Genomic DNA, 27,401 nt, shown 5'->3' on the forward strand with positions numbered 1-27,401 from the left:
CCTCACTGTCCCTCCCAGTCTCTCCCAGTGTCCCCCAGTTCCTTCCAGCATATTCCCACTCACTCCCAGTTCCTTCCAGCGTGATCCCATTTGCTCACAACTGCTCCCAGTCAGCCTCAGTGTCGTGGCACTCACTGCCAGTATGATCCCAGTCACCTCCAGCATGATCCCAGTATAAGCCCAGTCGTTTCCAGTCATCCCCAGCAGGCACCCAGTTCCTCCCAGTTGCTCCTAGCATGATCCCAGTTGCTCACAGCTGCTCCCAGTCACCCTCATCATGCTCCCAGTCACTCCCAGTATATCCCATTTGCCCCCAGCATGGTCTCAGTTGGCCCCCGTAGGCTCCTACTCTGTGTCAGTATGATCCCAGTACGATCCCAGTCTCCCTCGGGGTGACTGCAGTCTGCCCTGGCATGGGCCCAGCTGCTCTCAGTATGATTCCAGTACAATCCCAGTACAAACCAGTCCTTCCCAGTGCTGGCATTCCTGGCATCCCCGAGCCCTCTCTGCGTTCCCCCCTCCTGATCTCCTGAGAGGAGCCCCAAGGGCCGGCAGTGCCCAGGCAGGGTCCCCAGGCAGCCCCAGTTTGGATATGCAGCCCCCAGTTTCCCCAGTTTGCCTCTCCTTTGGCCCGGGCCGGGTTCCCCCCTGGAACAGCGTCTGGGAGCAGCCGAGAGCCCCGCGCTGCCCGTCCCGACCTGTCCCGGCTCCATCCCCGCTCCTGCCGCGGGCTGCCGGGGCTGCGGGAACGGGAACCGAGGGTGTCGCTGCTGCTGGGGGAGGAGGAGGAGGGAGGGAACGGCAGGGATGAAGGAGGAGTGGGAGGTGGGGATGGGGAGGAGGAGGAGGAGGGGGGATGGAAGAGGAGGGGCGGCAAGAAGAGGAAGAGGAGGTTTAAACGCGGATGGAGCAGAGCAGAGAGAAGCGCGCGGTCAGCCCTGCCTGAATTCGCAGGTGAGCGGGGAGGGGGAGCTCGGGCCAGGTCTCCTGGGGGGTTCCTGGGTTGGGTTTTTTGGGGGGATGTTTGGAGAAGGAAGAACTGCGAAGCTGAGCGGAAAAGTCCCCTTGGGGGGACTCCTTGGAGCCCCTGCAGCCCAGAGCAGGGAAGAGGGGGAGAACGGAGCCCGGGAGCCCAAACAGCCCCGGCACCCCTGAATGGGGAGAGCCAAGAGGGGGGAGCTTTTGGGATTGCTGGGACTCCCGGCAGCCTGGGGAGGGCGGGCAGCGAGGAGAAGGGGGACCCCCAATCCAAGTGTGACCCAGCAGCTGGGACAGGGGGGAGCCCCGAACAGCAAAGGGGAGGGAGCAGGGACGGGGAACTCCTGGGAGGCTTTTTCAGGGCTGGATCTCGGTTTTTGGGAGGTTTTTATGGAGCCCAGGAGGGCAAGGACTTGTAGAGATGGGCTGGGACAGAGGGAGCTTCCAAATGTGTGTGCTCATCCCTTGTTTTCCCCAAACCAGGATTTCCCATTCCCAGCCCCTGGGAGGCTGCGAGGAAGAGGAAGAGCCTCTCCTTGTCCTTCCTCCCCCAGGGCAGGAGCTGAGGATGGAGAGCAGGGAGGACAAATCCCCGCGGCAGAACCTGGTGGAAGAGGCTGTTTTGAGCGGCTCCACAGCGCAGGAACCCGACGGGGAGGAAAAGCCCCGGAGATCCCGCACGAGGAGGGGCTGCAAACGCAGATCGCGGGGATCTGAGGGGGAAAGACCCACCCTGGGCCGGAGAGGTGGCCGGAGATGGAGCCAGAGCTCGGAGCTGGGGGTCCCTGAGCAGCTCCATGATGGGGAGAAGCCCCACAAGTGCTCGGAGTGTGGGAAGAGCTTCACGTGGAGGTCTGAGCTGATTCTGCACCAGAGGACCCACACTGGGGAGAGGCCCTACGAGTGTTCTGAGTGTGGGAAGAGGTTCAGCCACAGCTCCAACCTGATCAGGCACCAGAAGATCCACACTGGGGAACGGCCCTACGAGTGTTCCAAGTGTGGGAAGAGGTTTCAGACCAGCTCCTGTCTCCTCCAGCACTATTGGGTTCACAGGGAGGAGAGGCCCTTCTGCTGCCCCGACTGCGGGAAGGGATTCAGGGACAACTCAGAACTCATTCAGCATCGCCGCATCCACACCGGGGAGAGGCCCTACGAGTGTGGGGAGTGTGGGAAGAGGTTCAGCCGTAGCTCCAGCCTGATCAAGCACCAGAGGACCCACACTGGGGAGAGGCCCTACGAGTGTTCTGAGTGTGGGAAGAGGTTTCAGACCAGCTCCTGTCTCCTCCGGCACTATCGGAGTCACACGGAGGAGAGGCCCTTCCGCTGCCCCGACTGTGGGAAGGGATTCAGGCGGAACTCCAACCTCACCACACACCGGCGCATCCACACTGGAGAGAGGCCCTACGAGTGTCCCCGGTGTGGGAAGAGATTCTCACAGAGCTCTCACTTGACCAAACACCAACAGAGGCACCGGTAAGGGAAGCCCTGCGAGTGCCCCGAGTGCGAGAAGAGCTGAACTCCATCCCCCACTGGAGAACCCACATTGGGCACAGCCCTGGTGACCCACATTCCCTGTGATCCATGTTGGGAACACACCTGGCTGCTTCTCCTTTTGTGTTGACCTTCATTTTTTTCTCTTCTCAATCTCTCTGCACTCCAAAAGCCAAGAGGGATTGATCTTGCACCTCAAAACCACTCACATCCCACTGAAAACAACTGAATTTTAACCCACAGAGCCTTAATCCCACCTCATATTGCTTGTTCCCACCTCAATAAAAAACAGAATCCCATGCCAAACTCACTCGAATCCACAGCTGCCAGGTTGAGATGGGTTTGGGAGGAGATTGGAAGAAGTGGGATCCCAATTTGGAGCGGTGAGATGGGGATTGTGTGGGGCTGGGTGGCTGGGATGTATTTGATAGCAAATAAAACTTTCAGACTTACTGATTTCTTTGCCGTTCATTTCCAGTCCGTGGCAGTTCTGTTTGCAGAGCGCCGCCTCACAGAGCGTCCCCTCACAGTTCCGCCCGTGGCCTGAGCCGCCCCTTTCCCCTCACGGTCCCGCCCTTTCCTCGCCCCTTTCCCCTCACGGTTCCGCCCTTTCCTCGCCCCTTTCCCCTCATGGTTCCGCCCTTTCCTCTCCCCCTTTCCCCTCACGGTCCCGCCCTTTCCTCGCCCCTTTCCCCTCATGGTTTTTCCTTTCCTCGCCCCCTTTCCCCTCACGGTCCCGCCCTTTCCTCGCCCCTTTCCCCTCACGGTCCCGCCCTTTCCTCGCCCCTTTCCCCTCACGGTTCCGCCATTTCCTCGCCCCTTTCCCCTCACGGTCCCGCCCTTTCCTCGCCCCCTTTCCCCTCACGGTTTTCACTTTCCTCGCCCCCTTTCCCCTCACAGTCCCGCCCTTTCCTCACCCCCTTTCCCCTCACGGTTTTCCCTTTCCTCACCCCCTTTCCCCTCACGGTCCCGCCCTTTCCTCACCCCTTTCCCCTCATGGTTCCGCCATTTCCTCGCCCCTTTCCCCTCACGGTCCCGCCCTTTCCTCACCCCTTTCCCCTCACGGTCCCGCCCTTTCCTCGCCCCTTTCCCCTCACGGTTCCGCCATTTCCTCGCCCCTTTCCCCTCACGGTCCCGCCCTTTCCTCGCCCCCTTTCCCCTCACGGTTTTCACTTTCCTCGCCCCCTTTCCCCTCACAGTCCCGCCCTTTCCTCACCCCCTTTCCCCTCACGGTTTTCCCTTTCCTCACCCCCTTTCCCCTCACGGTCCCGCCCTTTCCTCGCCCCTTTCCCCTCACGGTTCGCCCTTCGGGAGCGGCGATTGTGTGGGGCACTATGGTGTCTGTACAAAGACAGTACAGTCCCATTCGATCCCAGTATGGTTCCAGTATGATCCCAGTATGATACCAGTACAGTCCCAGTCACTCCCAGTAGGATCCCAGTAGGATTCCGGTAGAGCCCAGTCCCTCCCAGCGCTGCCGGGGAAGAGGAGGGGGAGGGACGAAGGCGGAGCGGGAGGTGGGCTTAGGGAGGAGGAGGAGGTGGAGGAGGAGGGGTGGGAGAGGAGGGATGGAAGAGGAGAAGGAGGTGGGGATAGCAAGGAGGAGGAGGAGGAGGAGGAGGAGGAGGGGGAGGAGGAGGAGGGGGGATGGAAGGGAAGGGATGGAAGAGGAGAAGGAGGTGGGGACGGGACACAGGAGGAGGAGGAGGAGCGATGGAAGATGAGGGATGAGGGAGAAGAAGGCGGTGGGGTTAGAGAACAGGTGGTGGGGGAAGGAAGGGCAGGGAGACAAGGGCAGGGATGCAGGAGGAGCGGGAGGTGGGCTTAGGGAGGAGGAGGAGGAGGAGGAGGGGGGATGGAAGAGGAGGGGCGTCAGGAAGAGGAAGAGGAGGTTGAAAGGCAGATGGAGCAGAGCAGAGAGAAGCGCGCGGTCAGCCCTGCCTGAATTCGCAGCCCCCACCTGTGGGATCATCGCCCCCCATCCCGCAGGTGAGCGGGGAAGGGGAGCTCGGGCCAGGTCTCCTGGGGGGTGTCACGATCCGCTGGTAGCGGGTGTCGTGATGGTTCCTTAGCCGATCTCAAAGTGCAAAAGACAAACAGCAGGGGACTATCAGTTTAATCACAACAAATGCACTTTTATTAGGGGCCTGAACAATAAATGCCATAGTGGGGCCAGAAAAGAAATAAGAAGGATAGAGAGGGAGAGAGAGGAGAGGGGGATGGGAATAGCTGCCAACACAGGCCAGATCCTCACTGGTCTGGACCATGAGGATCCGTCTTGTTGGGCTGGGGAGAGTCTGCAAAGTCCTGCCCAGCCCAGGGGTCCAGTTATAGTCCACAGAGGGAAAAGGGGGGAACATGCAGAGCAATGAGAGTCTATTGAAATTGCTGTGGGGGGAACAGGCAAATCTACTGAAAACCATCTGGGCAGGATGAACACAATGAAGAATAAGTCCATTGAAGTTACTTGAGCAGAGCAGATCATGTCATTCTCCCCCCCACTCTCTGTGGTGGGGGTCTCAGTCTCAGTCCTTGGGGAGAGGGTTCTTGATCTCTGTCACGGTTGTAATGAGGCAGGTGAGGGGTCTGCAGTGAGAGACCACCAGGGTCACCCCAACAGTTCATTCAGCTTAAGGGTGGAGAGTGGAGTAGGCACTGCAGCAGCCGCCCTGTGCTGGCTCCATGCCGGGTCTTTGCCAAGTCCTGGCCAAATTCTTGCCAAGTTCTTGCCAGGCCTGGTTGGGAACAGCTGCCGTGACAGTGCAGTGGCTGCACCTGCACTGTTGCCTTCTCCAAGCCGGAACTGCAGCAGGGGGGTTTTTCCTTCTCGTGGCAATCAGCAGACAAATGGGTGAGGGTCTTCAGACGGCCTCTTACAGGAGGGGACAAAGGGGACCCCGGGAGGGCACAGGGGCTACTGCAGGAGGCCACAAGTGCCATGAGGTCCCTGACACCTCCCCATCCCCTTCCCAGTTGCTGGAGCAGCAGGCCACTGAGGTGACCATCCTGGGCGAGCTGGTGGCCACCACGGCCAGTCTGGACAGGGACATGATGCTGGGGCTGTGTCCCCAAGGTACCTCACCCGGCCCTGGAGAGTTTCATTGATCTCCTCCATGACACCCTGGCCCAGGTCAGTGTCACCTGGTGGCGCTGCGATGTCACCTCCCTGGGCTGGGCCCTGGCCACCCATGAGAGCACCCCGGGGGTCACCTGGGACCTGGTGACAAGCGCGGCCAGTGACTGGTGGGGGCTGGTGGCCACGCTGGTGCACAGCTGGTTCCTGCTGGTGGAGGAGGCCACCGAGCTCTGGGACGCCTGCAGGGACGTGGCCATTGGCCAGGCCACCGCTGTGGCCGTAAGGAAGGCCATCAGAGAGGCTGTGGAAGGGGACACGGGAGAGGCCATAATAAAGGCCATGGGAGAGGCCATGGGATGGGCAATGGGCGAGGACAAGGGAGAGGACATTAAAGAGGACATTGCAGAGGACACAGGAGAGGCCGAGGTGGCTCCAGCCAGCTGGTTGCCATGATGTGGCAGCAGGCAGAGGTGACCCTGGGGCTGCTGGGGGACTTGGTGGCCACTTGTGACGAAGCCACTGTGTTCCCCTCGGAGCTGCTGCGCCAGCTCGGGGACGTCAAGGCCACCCTGAAGGGGACAAAGGAGGTGTCTCCTGATGTCCCAAGGGACTTGGTGGCCAAGGTGGCCAAGGCTGAATGGCTGTGGGAGGCCAGCTACTGCCTGGCCACACGTCACCTGCTGGGGTCATTTGGGGACATCAACACCCTCATCTGGAGCTCCTGTTGTGACCCTGATGCCCCCTGTGGCTGTGTGGTGGTTGAGAAGTGCCAAAGAGCCATGGAGGACATCCCCGAGGCTGCTTCAGGACAGTGGTGTTAGTGCTGTGATGTCATTGGGGCGGTGACATCATCAGGGACAGTGACACTTGGAATGTGTTTATAGCCAAAGCTTTTTTATCTCTCATTAAAATTTACAAACCGCAAAGAGTGAACTTTGTTTTTTACGCCTGGCTGGGATTTGGCGTAGGGTGAGGGGTCCCCGGGCAGCTTCTTCTGCTGAGCACTGACCTCACACGTGGAGGCACCAGGACCCCTTTCAGTGCCTCCAACCCCTCCTCGAGCATTGCCACCTCATTTTTGGATCCAGGATTTGGGATTTGAGACCATTTAGGATTGGATTTGGGTATCCAGCAGGATTTGTATGTCAACTGTTTCCTTTAATCCCCTGGCGTCTTGGAGTCTGAGCAAGGCCTGAAGAAATTAGCTTCTTCTGATAAGAAGCTATAAATTCCTCTCCTTTGGAAGATTGAGATGTTCCTCGAAGCGAGTATCTCATTCCTAAAAAGAAAACTCCTCCCACGTACATAGTCTCTATTTTAATATTATGTTGTAACCTAAAACTACGCTTAACACAATATGTAAGAGAATTAATACATCATAACTTTCTAACATGATACATATAATATTCATTGTAACACTTGCGAAAGGCCAATCATAAATATGCATTTGTCACAATCCCTCCTCTTATTCTTTATAAATCATTTGGCTTGAGCAATATTTCTTATCCTCTTGCATTCTTTGGACTCTGTTGGTAATCAAATAAAACATGGGATTAAACAAAGAAGAAATATCAAAACACTTGTAACACATAAAAGGAAGAATCCTAATTTCTTCCACCATCCCATTCTCAATACATTACCCCACCTGTTAGTTTTTAACATTATTTACCCTTTGGTTGTTTTTGGACTGATACCAGGGTCATAAATTTTTTCTGATATCCTTTGTTTTTTCCAGGATGACGCCCTCATTGCCATCTATTTTCAACAATCTGTACACCCCATTCTTTAGCCAATAAATAGCGTAAAGCCAACCTATTTTAATACACTGCAGTTATAGTTTGGCTTTGCTGACTCAGTATTAATTCCAGTGCCTGAGCAGCTTTGTTTGTTATCTCCTCTATAACTGCTTGGAGTCCTATAATGCCATGCAGTATATAATTTGGGGTTAATACAGAGCTAGACTGCTGTGCTGGTTTCACCTTTTTGTTTACTAATTGCTTTTTTACCGAATCTTGGACTATATGTCTAAGATCAAATGTAAAACAAATCCATCTCTCTCCTTTTGGACATTCCATGCCCCAAGTATTACTACTTTTTCCTAAGTTCCTTGTAATCCAATATTTTCCCCATTTTGCCTGCAGGTACTCAGTTTGGTTGGTCTGTGGCTGTTGACATGGGTGTGTGTAACAAAAAGGAACTTTGGTTCCTTTCCGTGTAATACTTTCTGTAGCATTTGGGACACGATCTTGCTGGTATCTCAGAAGGGAAAAGACAACAAATGAGAGACAGAAACAGGAATGACAGAGGTCTGGCATGGCTTATACCCCCACCTCCCCTGCCTGTGGGGTTGCTTCCCACAGCAGGTACATGTGATCTTCTCGGTGGTGAGTACAGTGCTCAGTCCAGGCTTGCCCTCTGTTTCCCTTGTCACTCCTTTTTACTCATTTTTTTAGGCAAGTCCTTTTTGACACTCCTTAACTGTGGTTTCCCACCATTCCTCAGGTATCTCTCAGTCAACAGGCACTAATAATCCATCCACAAAACAAAGTTATTACTTCAGTTGTTTTGGGTTCTATCTGTATAGGGAATTGATTCAGTACTGATACCTCTTGCAACAAGAACATAGATTTTGTGAGCTACAACACCAATTATTCCCATAATTTGAACATTCACTTGTAACCCAGCTAGCGTGTCCAGTATTGGGATGAATCACATAAAGTAGACAGTATAGTACTGATGGCAATTTCCCTTCTTCCCTGTACAAGCCACAGGCTGAGGCCAGGCTATAAGAACTCTTTGACTAAAACACTCCCGACCCTCCTGTTTGAAGTGGCAGTGTTCCTCTGCCAAGGAGGTGTTGGAGGCGTCTCAGGGTTTATTCAGGCCGGGCTTAGAACCAGTGATGCAAGCTTTGCCTTATTTCTCAGTGAGGTGTTATTCTTTGTACCTGCCTTGGATCATTTGTGTCTTCCCAAACCATTACCACCCAGTCCTGGTTGGAAGTCAGTTTGGTATCACCTGGTTTAGATGTGATAGTCCATTCCTCAAGTTTCTTCACAAGTCCTTTGGTTTTGCTGGCATGAATTCACCCTCTTTCTGTGGTTTGGATTGCTGCTTTAACGGTACCTGGAAAGGATTTCTTAATAACACAGTGTTAAAAGAAAGACAATAGTGCATGAACTTTTACCATTAGTTTTCTTTAAAATATTCTGAGTTTAACTAAACTCTTTTTCTACAGCCACTTCTTGTATCCAGCTGTGTTAATAGCTGCAGAGACCAATTCTTCTTCCTGTGAGCTATAATTAGTTAAATAAAAAAGACCAGGCCAATTTTAACATGAGATGTATCACAGCTCTTGCCTTTTACTTTTTGGGTAACATTTAACTGTTTTAGTCTTACAGACTTTAAGTCTTCAGAACAAAAGCCTTCTCTTCTTAACAACAGCAATCAGAAAGAAAAAACAAATCTTGCTTAAGACAATAAACCACTTTGTGAGAGTCACAATCTCTGCCTTGATCTTATCTCTACTGGTGGTCCTGTTCACAGCCTTGGGTTTAACTCTGTCCTTCCCCACTTCCCCCCCTCCTTGTTGTCACTCTGCCTAGCAGGAATGGGGGAGAACTTACAGATAGCTGTGGCTGAGGGGACCTTGGGTGTGTATTTCGCTCTCCCCTTCTCTCTCTTTCTCTTTCTCTTTCTTTTTCTCTCTTCACATTTCAGCAGCCACATTCCCATATCGGTCCACTTTCTAACATTAATCCTACATCCTGGAGAGGTGAGTCTGCCAATCACCTCTCCCCCCTTTTTCAACTTCCTTACAAAGTAAATTACTTTTGTTATGCATGTTCTGCAGGCCTGTAATTCACGGCACCCTCCACCAAGGCTACCAGCCACTCACAGCTGACAGTGCAAAAATAAAGACTTGGTTTGCTATCACAATTTTTCCATTCACAAGCTTGAAAAGGTTGCAGGAACAAAGTAAACAACAACTTACTTCCAAAGTGACCCTGCCTGCACCAAAACAAATTTAAGGCAATGCTAGTTAGTGCAATGCAATTTGCAACGAAGCCAAGGTTTGATTTGGGAAGGCCATCTGAGGACACAGAGCATGAGTTTTACAAATCTGTATTTTGAAGAGGGAATGGACAAAATAGGAATAGAGTTGAGGGCAGGGGGAGGACAGCAAGTGAGGAATTTTTCTCTGCAATACTCTCTTTTCGACTGCCAGGAAACACTCTAACACTCTCTCCAAGGAGATAAAGAAAAGCTCATAAAAAACAATCTACATTACATATACTACCATTCATCTACATTTACTCACTTTTATTTTTCACTAACTCTCACATACAACAACAAGATACTTTTTACTTTCAAACAGTCTACATTACATATCTACACCCTGAGTGCTGTTGGAATGTTAATCCCTCAACCCAGCAGGTTTGAATCCTGGATGCTCTTGGGCACTCTTATCCCTCAATCCGGCACTCCACGGGGTTCCTCTTCTTCCTAAGATCCAGTCCCAGTTTCTCTGGGAGGGATTCTCTCTTTTTTTATCACTTGCTTGGTCTCTTTACTGGCCGTTTTTTCACATGAAAAAGACGAAAAGCAGCATGAGAGACTACAGCAATCACTTGGCAAGTCTGGGATACCCAGCAGCTTCTGTCACACACATTCATTCCCCCCTTATCCGCCCCATCCCAACAAATACTCACCTATCCTTTGTCCTTGGGTCTTGGTTCTTCGTGTACACTTTAGTCTTCGGGCTAATTACTGTGGTTTTAGGGAATGCTTTCCCTTTTCTTTGTTTTATTGTCTCCTTTTGCCCATAGATCATAACCTGTGTCTGGTCACACACCAGGGGAACAGAGCGAGGCTGCCTAAATAGGGCAGGACCCGTCTTCCTCACCCTGACTCTCCAAGGCCCGGCAGAGAGGTGTTAAAAACCATCCTTTGCTACCATAATTGTGAAAAACGCCAATCACTTGGCTGTTAAATTTTTAATAATAATAATATGGTTATTAAAATAGTAATACAATTAGAGTAATAAAAATTTAGAGTTAGGACAATTACAAGACAATAAAAAGCAAAGAATTAAGGATGTCCAGATGCTCTGGGGCACTTAAGCCACAACAAGCATACCTTGTGAACAAAGGAATCACCCCTAAAACTACACTATTGCATATTCATATATCCTTCATGGTTATGCATACATTCTATTTAAAACAAGAAACTCTGTCTGTTATATGCCAACTATTTCCTTTAATCCCCATGGCATCTTCGAGTCCGAGCAAGGCCTGAAGAAATTAGATTCTTCTGACAAGAAAACCATAAATTCCTCTTCTTTGGAAGATTTGGGTGTTCTGTGATGGTTATGTCAAAGCGAGTATGTCATTCCTTAAAAGAAAACCCAGATACATAGTTTCTATTTTAACTACTAAAGCTTCAATTTAACTACACAACTACATTTACAGTACTATTAAAATGTTAATACAGCACTACTATTCAAACTAACATATGTGCATTTTTCACCTTGGGCGTCTGGTGGAGTATCCCCGGAAAGTGCCCATCTCTGCAGGGAGCCACGTTTTTTCAATTGTAAATTAGGTCTTTCTTTCTCTGTCATCTGTGGTTTCCAGTCTTTCCCGGCTGGGTCTTCAGGTCTTTTAAAACTTTAAGAATCTTTTTCTACTAGCACAACTGACTTCATGTATATTTTACATAATCACGAATTATTCCATAATTTATATTATAATGGGGCTGCACAGATCCCCCTGCAGGTCCGTGGGGATGCAGAGATCCCCCTGCAGCCCCTGCAGGAGCCAGGCTGGAGCTCGGGGATGCCTGAGAGGAGGCTGTGACCCCGTGGGCAGAGGGGCCCCGCTGGAGCAGCCTGGCCTGGCAGGACCGAGCCCGTGGCACAGTGACCCACGCTGCAGCACTTGGAGGGGGCTGTGCCCCAGGGGATGGACTCGGCTCGGAGAAGTTTCTGGAGAAGTCTCGGCTGGGAGAGAGCGCAGGGTGCAGCAGGGAACGACTCCTGTCCCTGAGCAGAGGGAGAAGCCGCGGGGGATGAGCTGAGCACGGCCCCATTCCCTGTCTCCTGCCCTGCCGGGGGAGGAGGTGCAGCTGGGAGCAGGGAGCCGTGGGGAAAGCTGCATTTAAGGCTCTGCACTGACTTCTCCTTATCCAGCTCTGAGTCTTTGCAGTTTTCTGCCAGAAATCTCTCCCCTCCCCCGCTCACCCACAGGGCTTTGGGCAGGTTTCCCTTTTTGGGGGAAATGAAAGCCAAGCACCGATGCACTAATGAGGGGCAGGAGAAGTGAGGCTCCCGGGCTTCCCGCAGAGCCGGAGGCACGGAAGGCGCAGGGCCGGGAAAGCCGTGGCGGGAGGTGCGGAGAAGTTTGTTTGTGTGGGCAGCTCAATCCCGCCTCGGGCCCGGGCCCGTCCCGGGGCTGTTGCTCATCTCCGGCTTTGCCCTCACGCAGCGCGGGGGGCCCTGAGAGCGCGGGGCGAGTCTGGGCCGTGCGCAGAGCCCGCCCCGAGCTCGCTGCCATTGGCCGCTGGTGCCGTCAGTCGCGGTTGCGGCGCGCTGATTGGTGGGAGCGGGGCGCAGCACGGCCCCGGCGGCGGGCTGAGGGCGGCCGTGGTTGGGCAGCGGCGCCATTGGCGCCGGGAGCGTCTGTGCGGGCCCGGGAGCGGCGGCAGCGGCCGGAGCGCGGTGAGGCGGCGTCGGCGGAGCTCGGAGGCGGCCCCGGCGCAGGTGGGAGCCGCGCTGGGTTCTGCGGGGGCTCGGGGCTGGCTGCGGGCGGAGGGGGCGGCAGGGGGCTGCGGCGGGTCGGTGGTGCCGTGTCCGGGCCGTGCTGGCCCCGGGCTGAGGGCGCGGCGGGAGCGGCTGCCCGCGGTCTCCTTCCCGCCGGGGCCTGGGCAGGAGCCGCTGCCGGAGCAGCGCTGGCTCGGCCCGGCTGCTGTGGGTAGGACAGAGGGGGCTGCCCCGCGGCCGGGAGCGTGCGGGGAAATTCCCGTCGCCGGAGGTTTCTGTGGCCGGAGGAGAGCGAGGAGTCCTGTAAAAGTGACTTTATTGCTGAGCAGGGGGAGAGGCCGTGGGGCATTTGCCGTGCGCTCTCTGCCATGGTTGTAGTCCGCAGTCTCCTTTTTATCCTCATTTTCCCGGCCGCATCTCCCTCTGCCTTTGCCCACGGGCTGAGGTCCTTGGAAGGTTCAGACTTCCCGATGCGCCTGCTGCCTGTCCTCGTTAATATGCACCCTCCTTTTGTATAACAGCCGGTATTCATGGCTCTGTTAAGCCTTTGTTCTCCTGGAAGTTCGGGAATTTAGCGGGACTTTGAAAAATTGTGTGGCTCAATTTGTGAAATTTATTGGAACTGATGGTTTTCCCCGTTACTTCCTTATCTACAAGTGCCTGGCCCTATCACCAGGCAGATTCACTCCTCAACTCTGTTTTGTTCTTCCCGGGTCCTCTTTAGTTTTGGGATTATTCTCGGTGCCCTCATTCCCTGTCCTTTTGTAGCCGTTTGTGGATCAGGAGGCCTGGCTGCCACCTGGCTCAGCTGCTGGATGAGCTGCACTGCCAAGGTGTGGAGCATGGTAAAAAGATGAGAGTTGCTGCAGCACAGAAGAGGAGAAGCAGCATTCGTTTAACCCCTGGTGTGCCGGGGAGCCACGAAAGCATGTCACATTCCCATCCTTTCCATGTTTGGACCAATACATAAACTGCTCTCCTTTTTCCTTTGTTATCTTTTTCAGCACTTTTCCTTTGTCGTCTCTTTGCCCACAGCAGTTTGAGCCATTTAGTTTTGCACAAACTCCCTTTTTTCCTGCTCACAGATAATCTGATCTCATCCCCTGGTGAAATGTTGTGTTCCTCTTTCAGTGGCTTGGTCAGCAGGAAGGTCAGGAGCTGGAGCTGTCTGGTTGGTTCTTCTTTTGAGGACAGCTTTTAATCTAATGATGCCATTGAAATGATAAATGGGTTCTCTGCCTCCTGATATGAATTGGTTTGGGCTCCCAGGGGCTGGTCCATGGTGTTGAAGAATTTTTTCTGGTGGCCCTTCATCTTTTTCTCAATCTGGGTGCTCCCTGCAGCTGGGGCTGCATCAATGACTGCATTTTTCTAAATACATCATCAAATACTTGAATTCCAACTAATTTCCCTGGACTTGTTCTAGCAAAAGCCCCAGTGCTCTGATACACCCTGTACAGCACAGACAGTGGCAGCAGATGTTGGAGTGGGCAGGGGGATGATCCCCCCCCTTATTTTAGTGAATTTTTCACAACATTCTCCATTTGCTGTTTCCCTTTGCAGCCTCAGCCATTTCTGTTTCAGAGTCAGATCCTCACCATGGGCTCTGCCTTCAGCCGTGCAGATTCCATCTGTGCAAGCAGGCAGAGCTTGGGGTGAGGGGCAGAGGGAATCAGCCAATTCCTGCCCCAGGCAAGAAGAGCCAGGTACATTGTCCCCACTCTGCCCCTGCAGTGGTAATTTGCATTTCTAAAGCTCCTCCTGGGTGCCTGGAATGCAGCTTCTCTTCCAGAGCAGCCTTCAGCAGCCTCACATGTGCCCCCCCCAACCTGCTGTTTTTTCTTTTTTTTTTTCTTTTAAATCTTCTATTTATTTTCTTTTCCTTCAAATCTTCTATTTATGAGTTAAAGGGTCACCTTTAAATCTCTTCTAGCTTCACAAAATGTTGCCTAAAGGTGAACGTCGAAAAACCCAGACCAAAATTTTTCTATCTCTAAGAGACACACTCAAACATACACAAAAAAATTCCAAGTCAATGAAATTTTTTCTCCTTCTCCTCTAAGTAAAAACTCATTCTCTCATCCCTTACCCAAACCTAACTGGCATTACAGAAGTAGGAGTAATTTAAAAATACTCTAATGCTCTAAACTTAGCACTGAAACTGCAGGAAAAAGAAAAACTCCAACAATATGTTTATTGTTAGAGTCAAGGCATTCCTTGGTTCTGGCCAGGATGTGCAACAGAAATCATTCCATCCCCACATAGCCCGGGTGTGCAGAGAAAATCGTTCCATGACACGTAAAGTATCAGTAAAATATATTGGAGTATATAATAAATAAAATACTATCGGAGTAAAAGCTCCATGGCTTTTACTAGATTTTTCCCAAACTTGATACAGTCTGAACCAGTCTAAATCCACTGGTTTAATGTTCCAAAGTTTCAAGTTGTGCAGTTTTTAGTATTTGGTTTCCTATTGGACCCGGATTTCTTTGCTTCTGCTGTTAATGAGGTGGGAAGTGCTGGATTTCCTTCTCAGCCTTTTGCAGACCAGGTGTCTGCAGCCCTGGCAGTGTCTGGGGTAGGTGTTGGTTGCTGTTTGCTGCTGGGGTTGATGTTTTGCTGCTGGGGTTTTATCTTTGTGGGTATCTTTTGGGCCATTCCCAGTGTGTTGAGATCTTAAACTCATCTCCATTGAGTGGTGTAACATCCCTTAACAAAACCTTTAACATTTCTTTCCCCAGGGCCAAGGCAAAGCAAGCCTGAGTAGAGAAATCAAAGGTTAACAATGTTAAAGTCTATGAGCTGGTGTATTTTCCATCAATGCCATGGCAGGCAGGGCAATGTGTGAGTGTAAGTGAGAGCCAGAGTGGAATTGTCCCGTGCTCTTGCCCAGCAGCTGTGGCAGGGCAGGCCCAGAGAGCGCTGAAGCTGCAGCAGTGGCAGCAAGGGCTGTCCCCAGTGGCTGGAGCTGCCAAAGGAGGGTGGCCAGGCCGAGGATTTCAGCAGAGGATGTGTGGGCCGATGTCCTGCTTGGATGTTGGCAACAGCAAAGTGCCAAGGCAGGCTCTGTGCCAGCCCAGCTTCCTGGGGGAGAGATTGCACCAGAGACAGGATTCTGGCCACAGACTGCTTTAACTGTGCATCCCTTATCTCCACCCTGCACTAGGTGGAGAATTCCCAGGGTAAGGAATTCCCGAGATCAATTGCAAGGGGAAATAATTGAATATCTGCCCTGGGTCTGGCTCTTCTTCTTGCCCAAGCCAATGGCAAAAGCCGTACCCATGGCATCTTGGTTTCTATCCCCAGCTTCCAAAGGTGTTTCTTTCCATCCCCTTTCATTCTTTGTACCCAGCCTGAGCTCTGGGGGTGCCAGGGGTTCTGGAGGTCCCATTTTATTCCTAAAGCTGCCATAACCCCCTGGAGGTTCTTTCCTGTAAAATGAGCTCTGCTGTCTGAGTCTATGACTTCCACAATCCCTTTTATATGGATTACTCCTTTCAGTGGTTGCTGAGCAATCAGGATTGCTTTTGCCGACACTGGGCCCTGGGTGCTGGGGCCCCCTTGGGCCCTGGGGTTGATCCCTCAGGGGCTGTTGGAACTCTGCCATGGCCTTTGCCTTCAGCTTGGCCTTTTGCTCATCCCTCCTTTCCTTCAGCTGCTGTGCCTTTGTGCCCAAGTGCTGCAGGGCCTTCTTCTGCCACTCCTGCAGCCCCGGTCACTGCCTGTGGGTGCTCATCCTCTGAGAGCTGCTGAGCTTTCTGCAAAGTCTTTCCTTTCTGCAGGGACCCAAACCAAATCCTTCACAGAAAATCCTGATCCATCCATATGTAATCTGCATTTCCCAGATGTTGCTTTGTTTTGCTCCTTGTGCTCAGGGTCCCCTGCACAGCCCGTGTGGCAGAGCCGGTGCCTGTCCTGCCGCAGTGTCCAAAGGCGGCCCCCCCGGCGGGCAGGGCCGGCAGCTCCCCGGGGCCGGGCAGCGGCCGGGGCGTCCCGCAGCCTCCTGGTGGCCGGGGGCCACTGCCGGCCCTGTCCGGGGCTGGTGGGCTCAGGCAGCGCCCGGCGCTGAGCCCCGGCTGCCCCACAGCCCCGGCCCGGCCCCGCAGCTCCCCACAGGCCCCCAGCCCTGCTCCCGGTCCCGCACCTCTGCGCCCGCTGCTGCCGCTGCCCACCACAGAGAAACCCCTGACATCCTGACCTCCTGCTTTTCCTCTCCTGGAAACTGGGAATTTAAAGTATCAGCTGGCAAATTGTCAGGATAAGACCCTGCTGAAAACCATCCCAATCCTGAGTATTTTTCTGTTCCTCCTCTTTGCCATCATCCTTTTTCTTACCACATAGATTCCTCCTGCTGCTTCTGTCCTGAACCATATTGCTGCACACTCCCCTTCACCTGATCCCTTCCCAGCACACCAACACCATCCATCCCCTGTTGTCCAAATCCCTTCTCCCCTTCCCTTATTGCCCCCTGGGTGTCCATGTCCTTAATTACCTCTGGGGAATGTGCAAACTACCTCAGCATTCTCCCAAGGGACCCTTCAGAGACATTTTGGGGTCATCATCCCTTTGGCCAGGACCCCTCCCTGGCTTTCCCTTTTCTCCCCTCCATGGGTGCCCTGCCATGTTCACTCCCCGAAGATCCCAGGGCACTCACTGATGAGATTTTCAGTGCTCTCTCCCTGCTGACTCTTCACAGACCCCCCTGATGTGTCACTCGTCTGTCTCCTGGTCACTCCCGGGTCCCCAATCAATCCCCGGTGCCGCCGCCAGCCAAGGGAGCCGATCACCCAAAGTGGGTGAGGCACCTTCAGCTGCACTCCCTGCCCCAGGGTGTGCGGGAAAATTGACATCACCAGAGGATTCTGTCCACAAAGCAGACAGAGGAGTCCTGTGAAACTAATTTCATTCCTAAAAATGGGAGAGGCCATGGAACATTCCCCATGGGATCTCTCCAATTGTTGGAGGACACAGCCTCCTATTAATCCTAATTCTCCTGGCCACAGCTCCCTCTGCTTTCCCCACTGGCTGAAGTACTTGAGAGCTACAGACTTCCCAATCCACCTACTACATACTCCCTTAAAATGCTCCCTGCTTTTATATAGCAAATGATATTCATGGCTCTGTTAAGTCTTTGTTGTGCTTCTGGAAGTTCATGAATAGAGCAGGGCCTTGGCTGAGCAGCAGTCTGTGTCATCAATTAATAACATTTTCTGAAACTGATTCTTTCTCCTGTCACTCCCTTGTGTACATCTCCCTGGCCCTCTGAGCCTTCCCCAGCTGGACTCCCCCCCTCGGCCCCATCGCCCCCCTCGGGGAATTTGGGGAGGTGGGAGTGGGGCAGCGCCAAGGCCGGGCCCCCCCGCGCTGTCCTGGCGGGAGCGGCTGCAGTGGGGACCGAGTGCGGGCGGGAGCGGCCGAGAGCCCAGCGCTGCCCCAGCCCGACCTGCCCCAGCTCCATCCCTGCCCCTCGGCTGGGATGCTGTGGGTCTGGGGGGAAGAGGGAGCCGGCAGTGGGTGCTGGGCCTGGGGGCAGGAGGAGAAGGGAAGGCGAAGCAGGCTTGAGGAACAGAATGGTCAAACGATGCAGGTGGCAGGAGAAGGTGGGATTGTGCAGGAGGATGAATAGCAGGAGGAAGTGGAGTGTAAGGAAGAGGAGATATAGAAGAGGAGGAGGAGGAGGAGCAGAAGGAGGAAGCAGCAGAAGGTTCCACTCCTCCCTGTATCTGCAGCCTCCCCCCAGCCCCAGGAGCGTTGCTTCCCCCCACATGCAGCAGGTGACTGTGGAGGGGGATCCAGGATTTTCACGGGGTGAATCTTGGTGTTTCTGAGCTTTCTTGGGCTAAATGTTGGTGCTTTGGTTTTATGTGGCAGCTGAATCTTTATGTTTTGGAGGAGGTTTTTGCTGAGTTGTGATGTTTGGGGAGTTTATGATCTGTATCTTCAAGTTTGTAGGATTTTTGGGCTGAATCTTGGTGTTTTGGAGGTTCTTACAGACACAAGATTCCCAATGACTTCCTGAGATGAACTTGGGCAAGGAGGAACCTCCAGTCCAAGGTGCTCTCCTCTTGTTTTTTTTCCCCAAACCAGGATTTTTCATTCCCTGGATGTGCCTGGATGGAGGAGGAGGAAAAGCCCCGGAGATGCTGCAGGAGGAGGAGCTGCAAACCCAGCCCAGGGAGCTGCAGGGAGAAAAGAACCCCCTGAGCCAGGAAGGCGGGCGGAGATCCAGCCAGAGCTCGGAGCTGGTGGAGAAGCCTCATGGCAGGGAGAAGCCCCACAAGTGCTTGGAATGTGGGAAGGGTTTCAGCCGGAGCTCCCGCCTGATCCAGCACCAGAGGATCCACACTGGGGAACGGCCCTACGAGTGTGGGGAGTGTGGGAAGAGGTTTCGGACCAGCTCCGAACTCCTCCAACATGAGCGGATTCACACAGAGGAGAGGCCCTTCCGCTGCCCCGACTGCGGGAAGGTCTTCAAGCACAACTCCCACCTCACCCTGCACCGGCGCATCCACACCGGGGAGAGGCCCTACGAGTGTGGGGAGTGTGGGAAGGGCTTCAGAGACAGCTCAGACCTGGTCCGGCACATGGTGATCCACACTGGGGAACGGCCCTATGAGTGCTTGGAATGTGGGAAGAGCTTTGGGTGGAGCGCAGCCCTGAGAACACACCAGCGCATCCACACCGGGGAGAGGCCCTACGAGTGTCCCCAGTGTGGGAAGAGGTTTCAGACCAGCTCCAGTGTCCTCCTACATGAGCGGAGTCACACAGAGGAGAGGCCCTTCCGCTGCCCCGACTGTGGGAAGGGCTTCAACCAAAACTCCCACCTCACCGTGCACCGGCGCATCCACACCGGGGAGAGGCCCTACGAGTGTGGGGAGTGTGGGAAGAGCTTCTCACAGAGCTCAGCCTTGACCCAGCACCAACGGAGGCACCACTAAGGGAAGCCCTGTGAGTGCCCCGAGTGAGGGAAGAGCTTGGAGTGAAGGAAAAGAGTAAGGGAAGAGCTTGGAGTGAGGGAAGAGAGTGAGGGAAGAGCTTGGAGTGAGGGAAGAGAGTGAGGGAAGAGCTTGGAGTGAGGGAAGAGAGTGAGAGAAGAGCTTGGAGTGAGGGAAGAGAGTGAGGGAAGAGCTTGGAGTGAGGGAAGAGAGTGAGGGAAGAGCTTGGTGCGCTCCTCCAGCTCCATCCCCCATGGGAGGATCCGGGCTGGATGATCCCCAGTGACCCCCGTTGGGCAGAGCCCTGCTGATCCGTGGTCCTGGTGATCCATGCTGGGTGTGGGGAAGGTGTTGGCTTCTTCTCCTTGTGCTGCTGTGATTTGGGGGGGTTCCCATGGATGGGGGATGGGAGGTGAGTGGGGGGTCCTGGTGCACTGGGGGGGGCTCATAGCTTGGGGGTTCCCAGCGATTTGGGGGGCTTGGTGAAGGGGGGAAGCAGTGAATGGAGGGATCCCAGTAAATTGGGGGGGACCCTGATGATAATAGTGGGCCTTGGGAGATAACGGTGGGGGGAAAGGACCAAACCCTAAGGGACTCCCCTGGTGCTGGTTAACCCCCCGTGCCCCCCCAGCCCTTGGGGTCTCCCACAGTCCCTGCACTGTTCCTGGGGGTCCCGCGGCTCTGGGGGGTCAAAGCAGAGGGATGGAACCTCCATCATGGATGGGGGGCACAAAGGGGGTGCGGGCCCAGTGCTCAGCGGGGTCAGTGCACGAGGGGGGCCCGGTCCCTGTCCCGGTGCACAGGGGTGGCGCTGCCTGGGGGGTCCCGGTGCTTGTGGGGTTCCCAGGGTTCGATGGGGGTCCGGTCCCTATCCCGGTGCTTGGTGAGGGGGGGAGCAGTGCCTGGGGGGCTCCCACTGCTCGGTAATTGGGGGGTGTCAGAATCCAGGACATCCCTCTGGCTGCCTGGATGGCTCAAGACCCTGTCAGGGGCCTCGGAGACCTTGGCATGGTGTCAAGAACACCGGTGGCTGTGATTTTAGCCCCTGGAGAAAATTGCCAACTTTGTATGGGGAATTACAAGGCAAAAGGGTTTGAGTAGCATGGTAGGTGAATTAACACAGGGTGGAAAAGTAGAATTTTAACACGGGGTTCAATGGGACAAGGTGGACGGATCTGGGTGTGTCCTAACCTTCTTCTCCTTCTTTTTGCCCTCCATATCTTGCTGTGATGGTGACACTTTTCTGTTGGTTGAAGGTAGAGACACACTGTCCAATAGAAATGATAGATATTGGCACGTTATTGTAAACACAGTTCAGGTAGTTTTTAGTGTAAAAGGCAAACAGCTCCCTGAGGGCAGGGAGACTGCCACAGACCGACCTGCTAGACAGAGCTCAGCAGAGCGGACAAAGCTGTTAGAGAAAAGGGAAAATAAACGGCCCTGAGAAGCAAAGCTCCGCATCTCGACTCCTTCTCTGCCCGCGCGGGCTGGGAGAAAAGGACTTTTCACAATCTCGGGGTCATCTCGACCCCCAGAAAACCGAGAGGGGGTCTCCACTCGTCCCAGTGCCTGGTGAGGGGGGGGTCAGTGCTCGAGGGGGGTTCGGGGGCACTGAAGGGGGTGCGGGTGTGGTTTTTGGGGGGTCCCAGCGCCCCCCGGGGCAGGGTCAGTGCTCAGCAGCGGGGGCTGCCTGGGGACCCCCCCGGCCCCGAAATCACAGCCGGGTCTTCTGCAAGGCACTGAGGGGAGGCTCGTTCACCCCCCCCCCCCCACCAGCATCACCACACACCTTCCCAAAGTGTCCCCAAGTGCTCCCAAAGTGCCCTCAGAGTGTCCCCGAGTCTCTGCCGAGTCGACACTGGCCTGATGACGGCCCAGTGGTGATGTTGCTCTGTGCACAGCAGCCTCGGGATGTCCTCCATGGCTCTTTGGCACCGCTCGGCCACTGCACAGCCACCGTGGCCAGGAGAGGGACAGAAGAAGAGGCTGTTGATGTCCCCAAGTGTCCCCAGCAGGTGACGCGTGGCCAGGAGGGCACTGGCCTCCCACAGCTGCTCAGCCTCGGCCGCTGTGGCCACCAAGGCCGCACGGAAATCAGGGGACACCTCCGTTGTCCCCTCCAAGGCAGCCTCGATGTCCCGCGGTGGCTTTGTCACACGCGGCCACCAAGTCCCCCAGCAGCCCCAGGTACAGCTCCAGCCGCTGTCCCCTCCCGGTGGCCGCATCCCTGCAGGCGTCGTGGAGCTCGGTGGCCGCCTTGGCCAGCCGGGCCCAGCTGTCCATGAGCCTGTCCAGCACACGCCTGGCGCTGGCCAGGGCTCTCACACAGGCCCAGGTGGTCCCTGGGGTGTCCCCCAGGTTGGCCAGGGTCCAGCCCAGGGAGGGGACAGGGCGGTGGCCCAGGGAGGGGACACGGTATTGGCGCAGGGCGTCCTGGAGGTGAAAGATCAAGGTCCCCACAGCCACCCGCAGGAACTCTGGGGACACGGCCAGCAGCACGTCCCTGTGCGGCCTGGCCACGGTGGCCATCAGTTCTCTCAGGGTGGCCACCAGCTCACCTAGTGTGGCCACCACGGCCACCATCGCCTCCAGCAGCTGGTTGGGGGACAGCTGGGGAGGGGACAGGAGAGGTGTCAGGGGCCTGGTGGCACTTGTGGCCTCCTACAGTGGCCCCTGTGCCCTCCTGTGGTCCTGTTTGTCCCCTCCCTGGAGGGCTCTGCTGTCCCCTCTGTCCCTTTTGTCTGCCCCTATCTCCCACATTCCCCCCCTGTCCCCTCCTGCCACCCCTGGTACCCTCCAGCCCCCTGCCACCCCTGTGTTCTGCTGTCCCTTCTGCCACCCCTCTGTCCCCTCTGCCACCCCTCGTGTCCCCCCTGTCTCCTCCCGCCCCCCCGCCAGAATTGTCGCACCTCGCGGGGCTCCATGGCCGCTGGGGACACTCCGGGGAGGGGACACGGCCGGGGACAGTTGGGGACACGCGGGAACGCGGCGTGGCCGGAGAGGGGGAAGAGGAAGAGGTGACGTCATCGCCCTGGCCCCGCCCCACCTTGGGCCGCTTTTGGGGGGTCCTGAGGAGATTTTGAGGAGGTCCTAGGTGAGCTTTGGGGGGTCCCAGGTGAGGGTTTGGGGTGTCCCAGGTGAGGTTTGGGGGTCCCAGGTGAAGGTTGGGGGGTCCCAGCTGAGAATTCCCAAGGATTTGGGGTTTCTCAGATGCCCAGGTGAGGTCTGGGGGCCCTAGGAGAAGTTTGGGCATCTCAGGGGAGAGTTTTGCTGGGTTCCAGGTGAGGTTTGTGAGGTCCTGAGAAGATTTCGGAGGGGTGCAGGGGAGCTTTAGGAGGTCCCAGGTGAGAATTCCCAAAGATTTGGGGGTTCCCAGGTGAAAACAGCTCGGGGGGGCCGAGGGGGGAGGGGCTGGGGAGGTTTCGGGGTGTGTCCCATGGGTGGGGGAGGGGCGGTGAGGGAGGGTCCTGGGGAATTTGGGGGGGTGGGAGCGGGCAGGATGAACCCCCAGACACTGACCACGCCCTCTTTAGACCCCGGCAAGTGTTTTGGCCCCGCCCCTTGCCGCTGGACATGCCCACCGATTGCCCCGGGCCCTCAGGCCCCGCCCCTCCCAGTTCCCAGCTCCGGGTTCTGGCCCCGCCCCCTCCTGAAGCCCCACCCCAAATGAGCCTTGGCCCCACCCCCAGATAGATTTTTATCAATGAAAACGAAAAATCGACACAAATCGACCCAAAAATTCAAACCCAGGGGAGTGGGGGAGAGGGACCACACCTGTGATGTCACGGGGGAGGGGCCAGGTGGGATTTTGGGGGGCTCTAGGTGGCCTTTTGGGGGGTCCAAATGAGTTTGGGTAGTGCCAGATGTTCCTGGGTGGGTTCAAGTGGGTTTTGGGGGAGTCCTGGTTGGTTTTGGAGGTCCCAGGTGGATTTAGAGGGGGATCCAGGTGAGTTTTAGCGGGATCCCAGTGAGTTCTGGGGGGCCCAGTGAGTTTGGGGGGCGAGTCCAGCTGTCCCTGGGTGGGTCCAGGTGGGTTTTGGGTGGGTCCAGGTGGTTTTGTGCAGTCCCAGGTGTTATTTGGGGGGATCCAGGTGTTCCTGGGGGCTCCTGCTGTGTTCAGGAGGCATCCAGGTGTTCCTGGAGTGTGGTAGATAGGGACAGGCGAACGGAAGATCTCGGGATGTGACGGAAAGAAAGACCCTTCCTCCTTCTCCCTGCTTCACGTTATCTATTAACCCCAGAGCATGTAACCACACCTAACCCAGTAGTTTTCCACTCCCGACTAACCCTAGGGACCCTACAACCCCCCTCTGACGTAGCAAAGTCCCCCAAGACTATTTAAACCCATGAGATAAGATAATAAATGCTTTTGACCGTCCACCACATTGGTGTCAGCTTGTGTCGTTAGTCCGAGTAGCCCGGGTGAGGCTGGGCTGCTGTGCTGTCTTCTTGCAACCAGGTCGTCGTTGTCTCTCATAAAGGCAACATATCTGGTGCTGAAACCCGGGAAGAGAAATTCGCTCGGGTAGCGGGAGTTCACCTGGACAAGGGCAGCGGCTGGAGCGGTCAGACCATATCTTGGCGCAGGGAGACGTCCCAGGACCCGCGAGCGTCATGGACAGCATCGCCAGGGTCGTAAGTGCGATTTATAAGCAATGGGGTATCGAGTGTAAGCTCAAAGACTTTTATCTTGCCATAGCGAGGCTGCTTGAGCTTGGGGCGACTGAATGCCCAGTGGATGCCATGCATCCGGGAATATGGGAAAAATGCACAGCCACACTGGCCGAGGACACGAAATCCTCAGGCAGTGGCAAGAGCCTTAAAGCATGGGGCAAAGTAGAGAAAGCCCCGCGCAAAGCAATAGAAGAGCAGGAGACATAGAGCGCGGCGCTTATGTGTTTATTAGTTAGACCCGGGCTCGGGGTGGGTGTGGGAGCGCAGACCGCCCCTGAGGACGATGCGCCCGGTAGCGGGGACCCGGGGGGGCCCGGCGCGTCACCTCCTTCCCCGGATCAGAGCCCAATCCCTGCCATGGAAACCCCCCAAAAAACCACGGCTTCCCCGTCCGTCCCGCCACCGCCGGTCCGCGACCCGTTGCCGGAGGTGCAGCAGCGCGCGGAATGCTTTCGGCGAGGGCTGGCAGGGGAAGCCAGTGGTGCAGAAACCGTGGCTCGGGAAGAGACCCTACCCACGCCGCCACCTCACCCCTTTGAAAATGGCGTTGGCCGCCAAGGAGAGGGGCGGGGCGCGGGCGGTCTCGGCGCGAAAAGCCAGGAGCCGCGCGGTTTCAGGGACGCGCGTGCGCGGGAGAAAGAGGAGGAGAGCAGCAGAGGGCAGAGAGCCAATCGGCAGCTGTGCCTGAGGCTGCTACCATTTAAGGGAGAGACCTCCCCCTGCAGGAGACAGGGCAAGCCTGGGGGGCGGGAGCGGTGCCACCCCCGTGGGGAGGAGCGAGCTCGGAGCCGGACAAAAAGGCACCACGCCCCGGAAATGCGCTGGCATTCGACTTCCGACTCGGAGCCCGGCAGCAGCTCCGCCAGCTCGGAAGAGCTGCCGGGAGCCGGCTGGAACTCCGAGACGGAGAAAACAGAGCCAGCGCGATTTAAGACAAAACCAAGTAAAGCTCTAAGCCGCACCGGAAAACAACTACGATTTGAACCAGCCCAGTTTACCGACTGGGGAGAAATAAAAATAGCCTGTGCTGAATGGTCCCCAGCGGCTGCCATACAAGCCTTCTCGGTGAGGCTCACCGGCCCGGAGGGGAACCAACAAAGGGTATATACCCCGATAAACCCAAAAGATGTACAGTCAATTGTCAAAGCCATTGCGGAAAAAGGAATCAATTCGGCCATAGTCTCCACTTTAATCGATGGTCTTTTTAGTAATGACGACCTGCTTCCCTTTGATATCGAGCGAATAGGTCGCATGATACTTGATGGTGCGGGAATGATCGTGTTTAGACAGGAATGGGAGGATAATTGTAGGAAGCAATTAGCCCAAGCATCTGGCGCGAGGCAGCCACTACACAGATCGAGCGTATCCAGACTGATAGGAAAGCACGATGATATGATCACGCCGCAGCAACAAGCCACGCAGATGCAGGCTGAAGAGGTCAGGGCGACCACTCGGGCTGCCAGGGAGGCTATCCGCGCAGCCTCTCGAGTCGTGGCTAAGCCGGCACCGTGGTCCACCGTGAGGCAGGCAGAGAGCGAAAGCTTCACGCACTTCGTAGATCGCCTGCAGGCAGCCATAGACTCCTCTACCCTGCTGGCAGAGGCAAAGGGCCCCGTGGTAGCTGACTGCCTGCGCCAGCAGTGCAACTCTGTCACCAAGGATATCTTACGTTCCCTGCCAGCCGGAGCCAGCCTGGCTGACATGATCAGACGTGTAGTAAGGGAAGAGCACCTGACGTCCATTTGGGCGGCCGTCCACACCCTGACCAGTGCCATGGCATGCTTCAAGTGTGGTGAGGCAGGTCACATCGCGGTGAGCTGCCCCCAGCCGGCACGGCGGCCCGCCACGGCACCTCCACCCCAAACACGCCCGCGGGGATCCTGTTAAAGCTGCGGGAGGAAAGGGCAACTGCCACACACTCACTGCTGCCAATAAAACTGACCTTCAGAACGAAACTAATGGAAAAGCTGTGAGTTTTGTTTGCAGGACACGCTTGTGGACCGTCCCCGTGACGCATACACCCCTGCTCCGGAGAGAGATAACGGACCACCAAACCGCCAGACAAAACCCGAGAATCCCACGGCGGTGAGACCCAGACATGCACAGTGTCTCTGTGCGATTTTGCTGTTGGGGCTTGTGGCCGGGGGACAAGCCAACCCAGGCCACTACCCTCAGCAGCCATTTAGGTGGGTCATGCAACATCTTTCAAGTGACAAGGTGTTCAAAGAGGTCACCACAGCGAACACCCCATCCTTCGTGTTCCACATAGCCAACCTGTTTAGAAGCTACCTTTCTAACCCTAAGCGAAACCAAACCGAACCTGACTAACTCCTGTTGGCTTTGCTATGATGTTAAACCCCCTTTCTACGAAGGCATTGCTTTAGACATCCCCTTCAGTTACTCCACAGCCAGTGCCCCCCACCAGTGCAGATGGGACACTCCCCGCAGAGGAATCACCCTGAGTCAAATCACAGGACAGGGCAGATGCTTTGGCAATGCAACTTTAGCAAAGCAGAAAGGCAACTTCTGCACTAAAGTTGTCAAGCCCAACAGAAAAACCAATAAATGGGTGGTCCCATCTGCATCTGGGATGTGGGTTTGCCAGCGATCTGGAGTGAGTCCTTGTGTGTTCCTTGCCAAATTTAATGACTCTGTCGACTTCTGTGTCCAAGTTCTGATTGTTCCTAGGGTCCTGTACCACTCAGACGAAGAGATATACCACCTTCTCGAGGAACCTGACAGACTCCACAAAAGAGAAATAATCACAGGTATAACTATTGCAATGCTGGGAGCAGCTGGCACAGCCATGGGTGTCTCAGCCATCGCAACCCAACAGCACGGACTCTCTCAGCTGCAAATGACCATCGACAAAGACCTGCAGAGGATCGAGAAATCCATCTCCTATCTAGAGAAATCAGTCTCTTCGCTTTCAGAAGTGGTTTTACAAAATAGGCGAGGATTAGACCTCTTGTTCATGCAGCAAGGAGGACTGTGTGCAGCCTTGAAAGAGGAGTGCTGCTTTTATGCAGATCATACGGGAGTTGTTAAAGACTCCATGGCAGAACTCCGAGACAGACTGGCTCAGAGAAAGAGAGACAGGGAAACCCAACAGAGCTGGTTTGAATCCTGGTTCAATCAATCACCTTGGCTCACCACTTTAATTTCTGCCCTGGTAAGTCCACTGGCAATACTGCTTTTAGCTGTTACCATAGGACCATGCCTGCTGAACGAACCAGTCTCATTTGTTCAGGCCCGTCTAGAAAGGGCAAACATTTTGTTCATAGGCCAGCAACAAATGCTGTGAACCAAAAACTGCGAACACAGTCAGTCACAAAAGCCTTCGAGACTCGCCTTGCGAAAATTACCCAGATTTACTAAACCACCCTTTCCTTTCCAAGTTACAAGTTTGTACCTCACTCCAGTGCCTATATCTACGACTACCTCATTTTATATATGATAAGGGGAGGGGAGATGTGGTAGATAGGGA

General features: G+C 55.1%; 2 protein-coding genes across 2 annotated transcripts in view; one reads left to right on the forward strand and one right to left on the reverse strand.

The window, feature by feature from the left end:
* Nucleotides 1–27,401, reverse strand: part of LOC121468988 (uncharacterized) — a 418,875-nt gene that overhangs the window by 167,875 nt on the left and 223,599 nt on the right. The gene's annotated exons all lie outside the window — the stretch shown is intronic.
* LOC140681433 (uncharacterized) overlaps nt 1,465–27,401 on the forward strand; it is a 45,494-nt gene continuing 19,557 nt past the window's right edge. The window contains exons 1-2 of the mRNA XM_072921264.1: nt 1,465–2,451; nt 18,571–19,225. Coding sequence (XP_072777365.1) covers nt 1,547–2,451; nt 18,571–19,225 — 1,560 coding nt within the window. The 5' untranslated portion in view covers nt 1,465–1,546. The remainder of the gene's footprint in view (nt 2,452–18,570; nt 19,226–27,401) is intronic.

This window comes from Taeniopygia guttata, chromosome 36 (genome assembly GCF_048771995.1).
Source record: "Taeniopygia guttata chromosome 36, bTaeGut7.mat, whole genome shotgun sequence".
Taxonomy (NCBI): Eukaryota; Metazoa; Chordata; class Aves; order Passeriformes; family Estrildidae; genus Taeniopygia; species Taeniopygia guttata.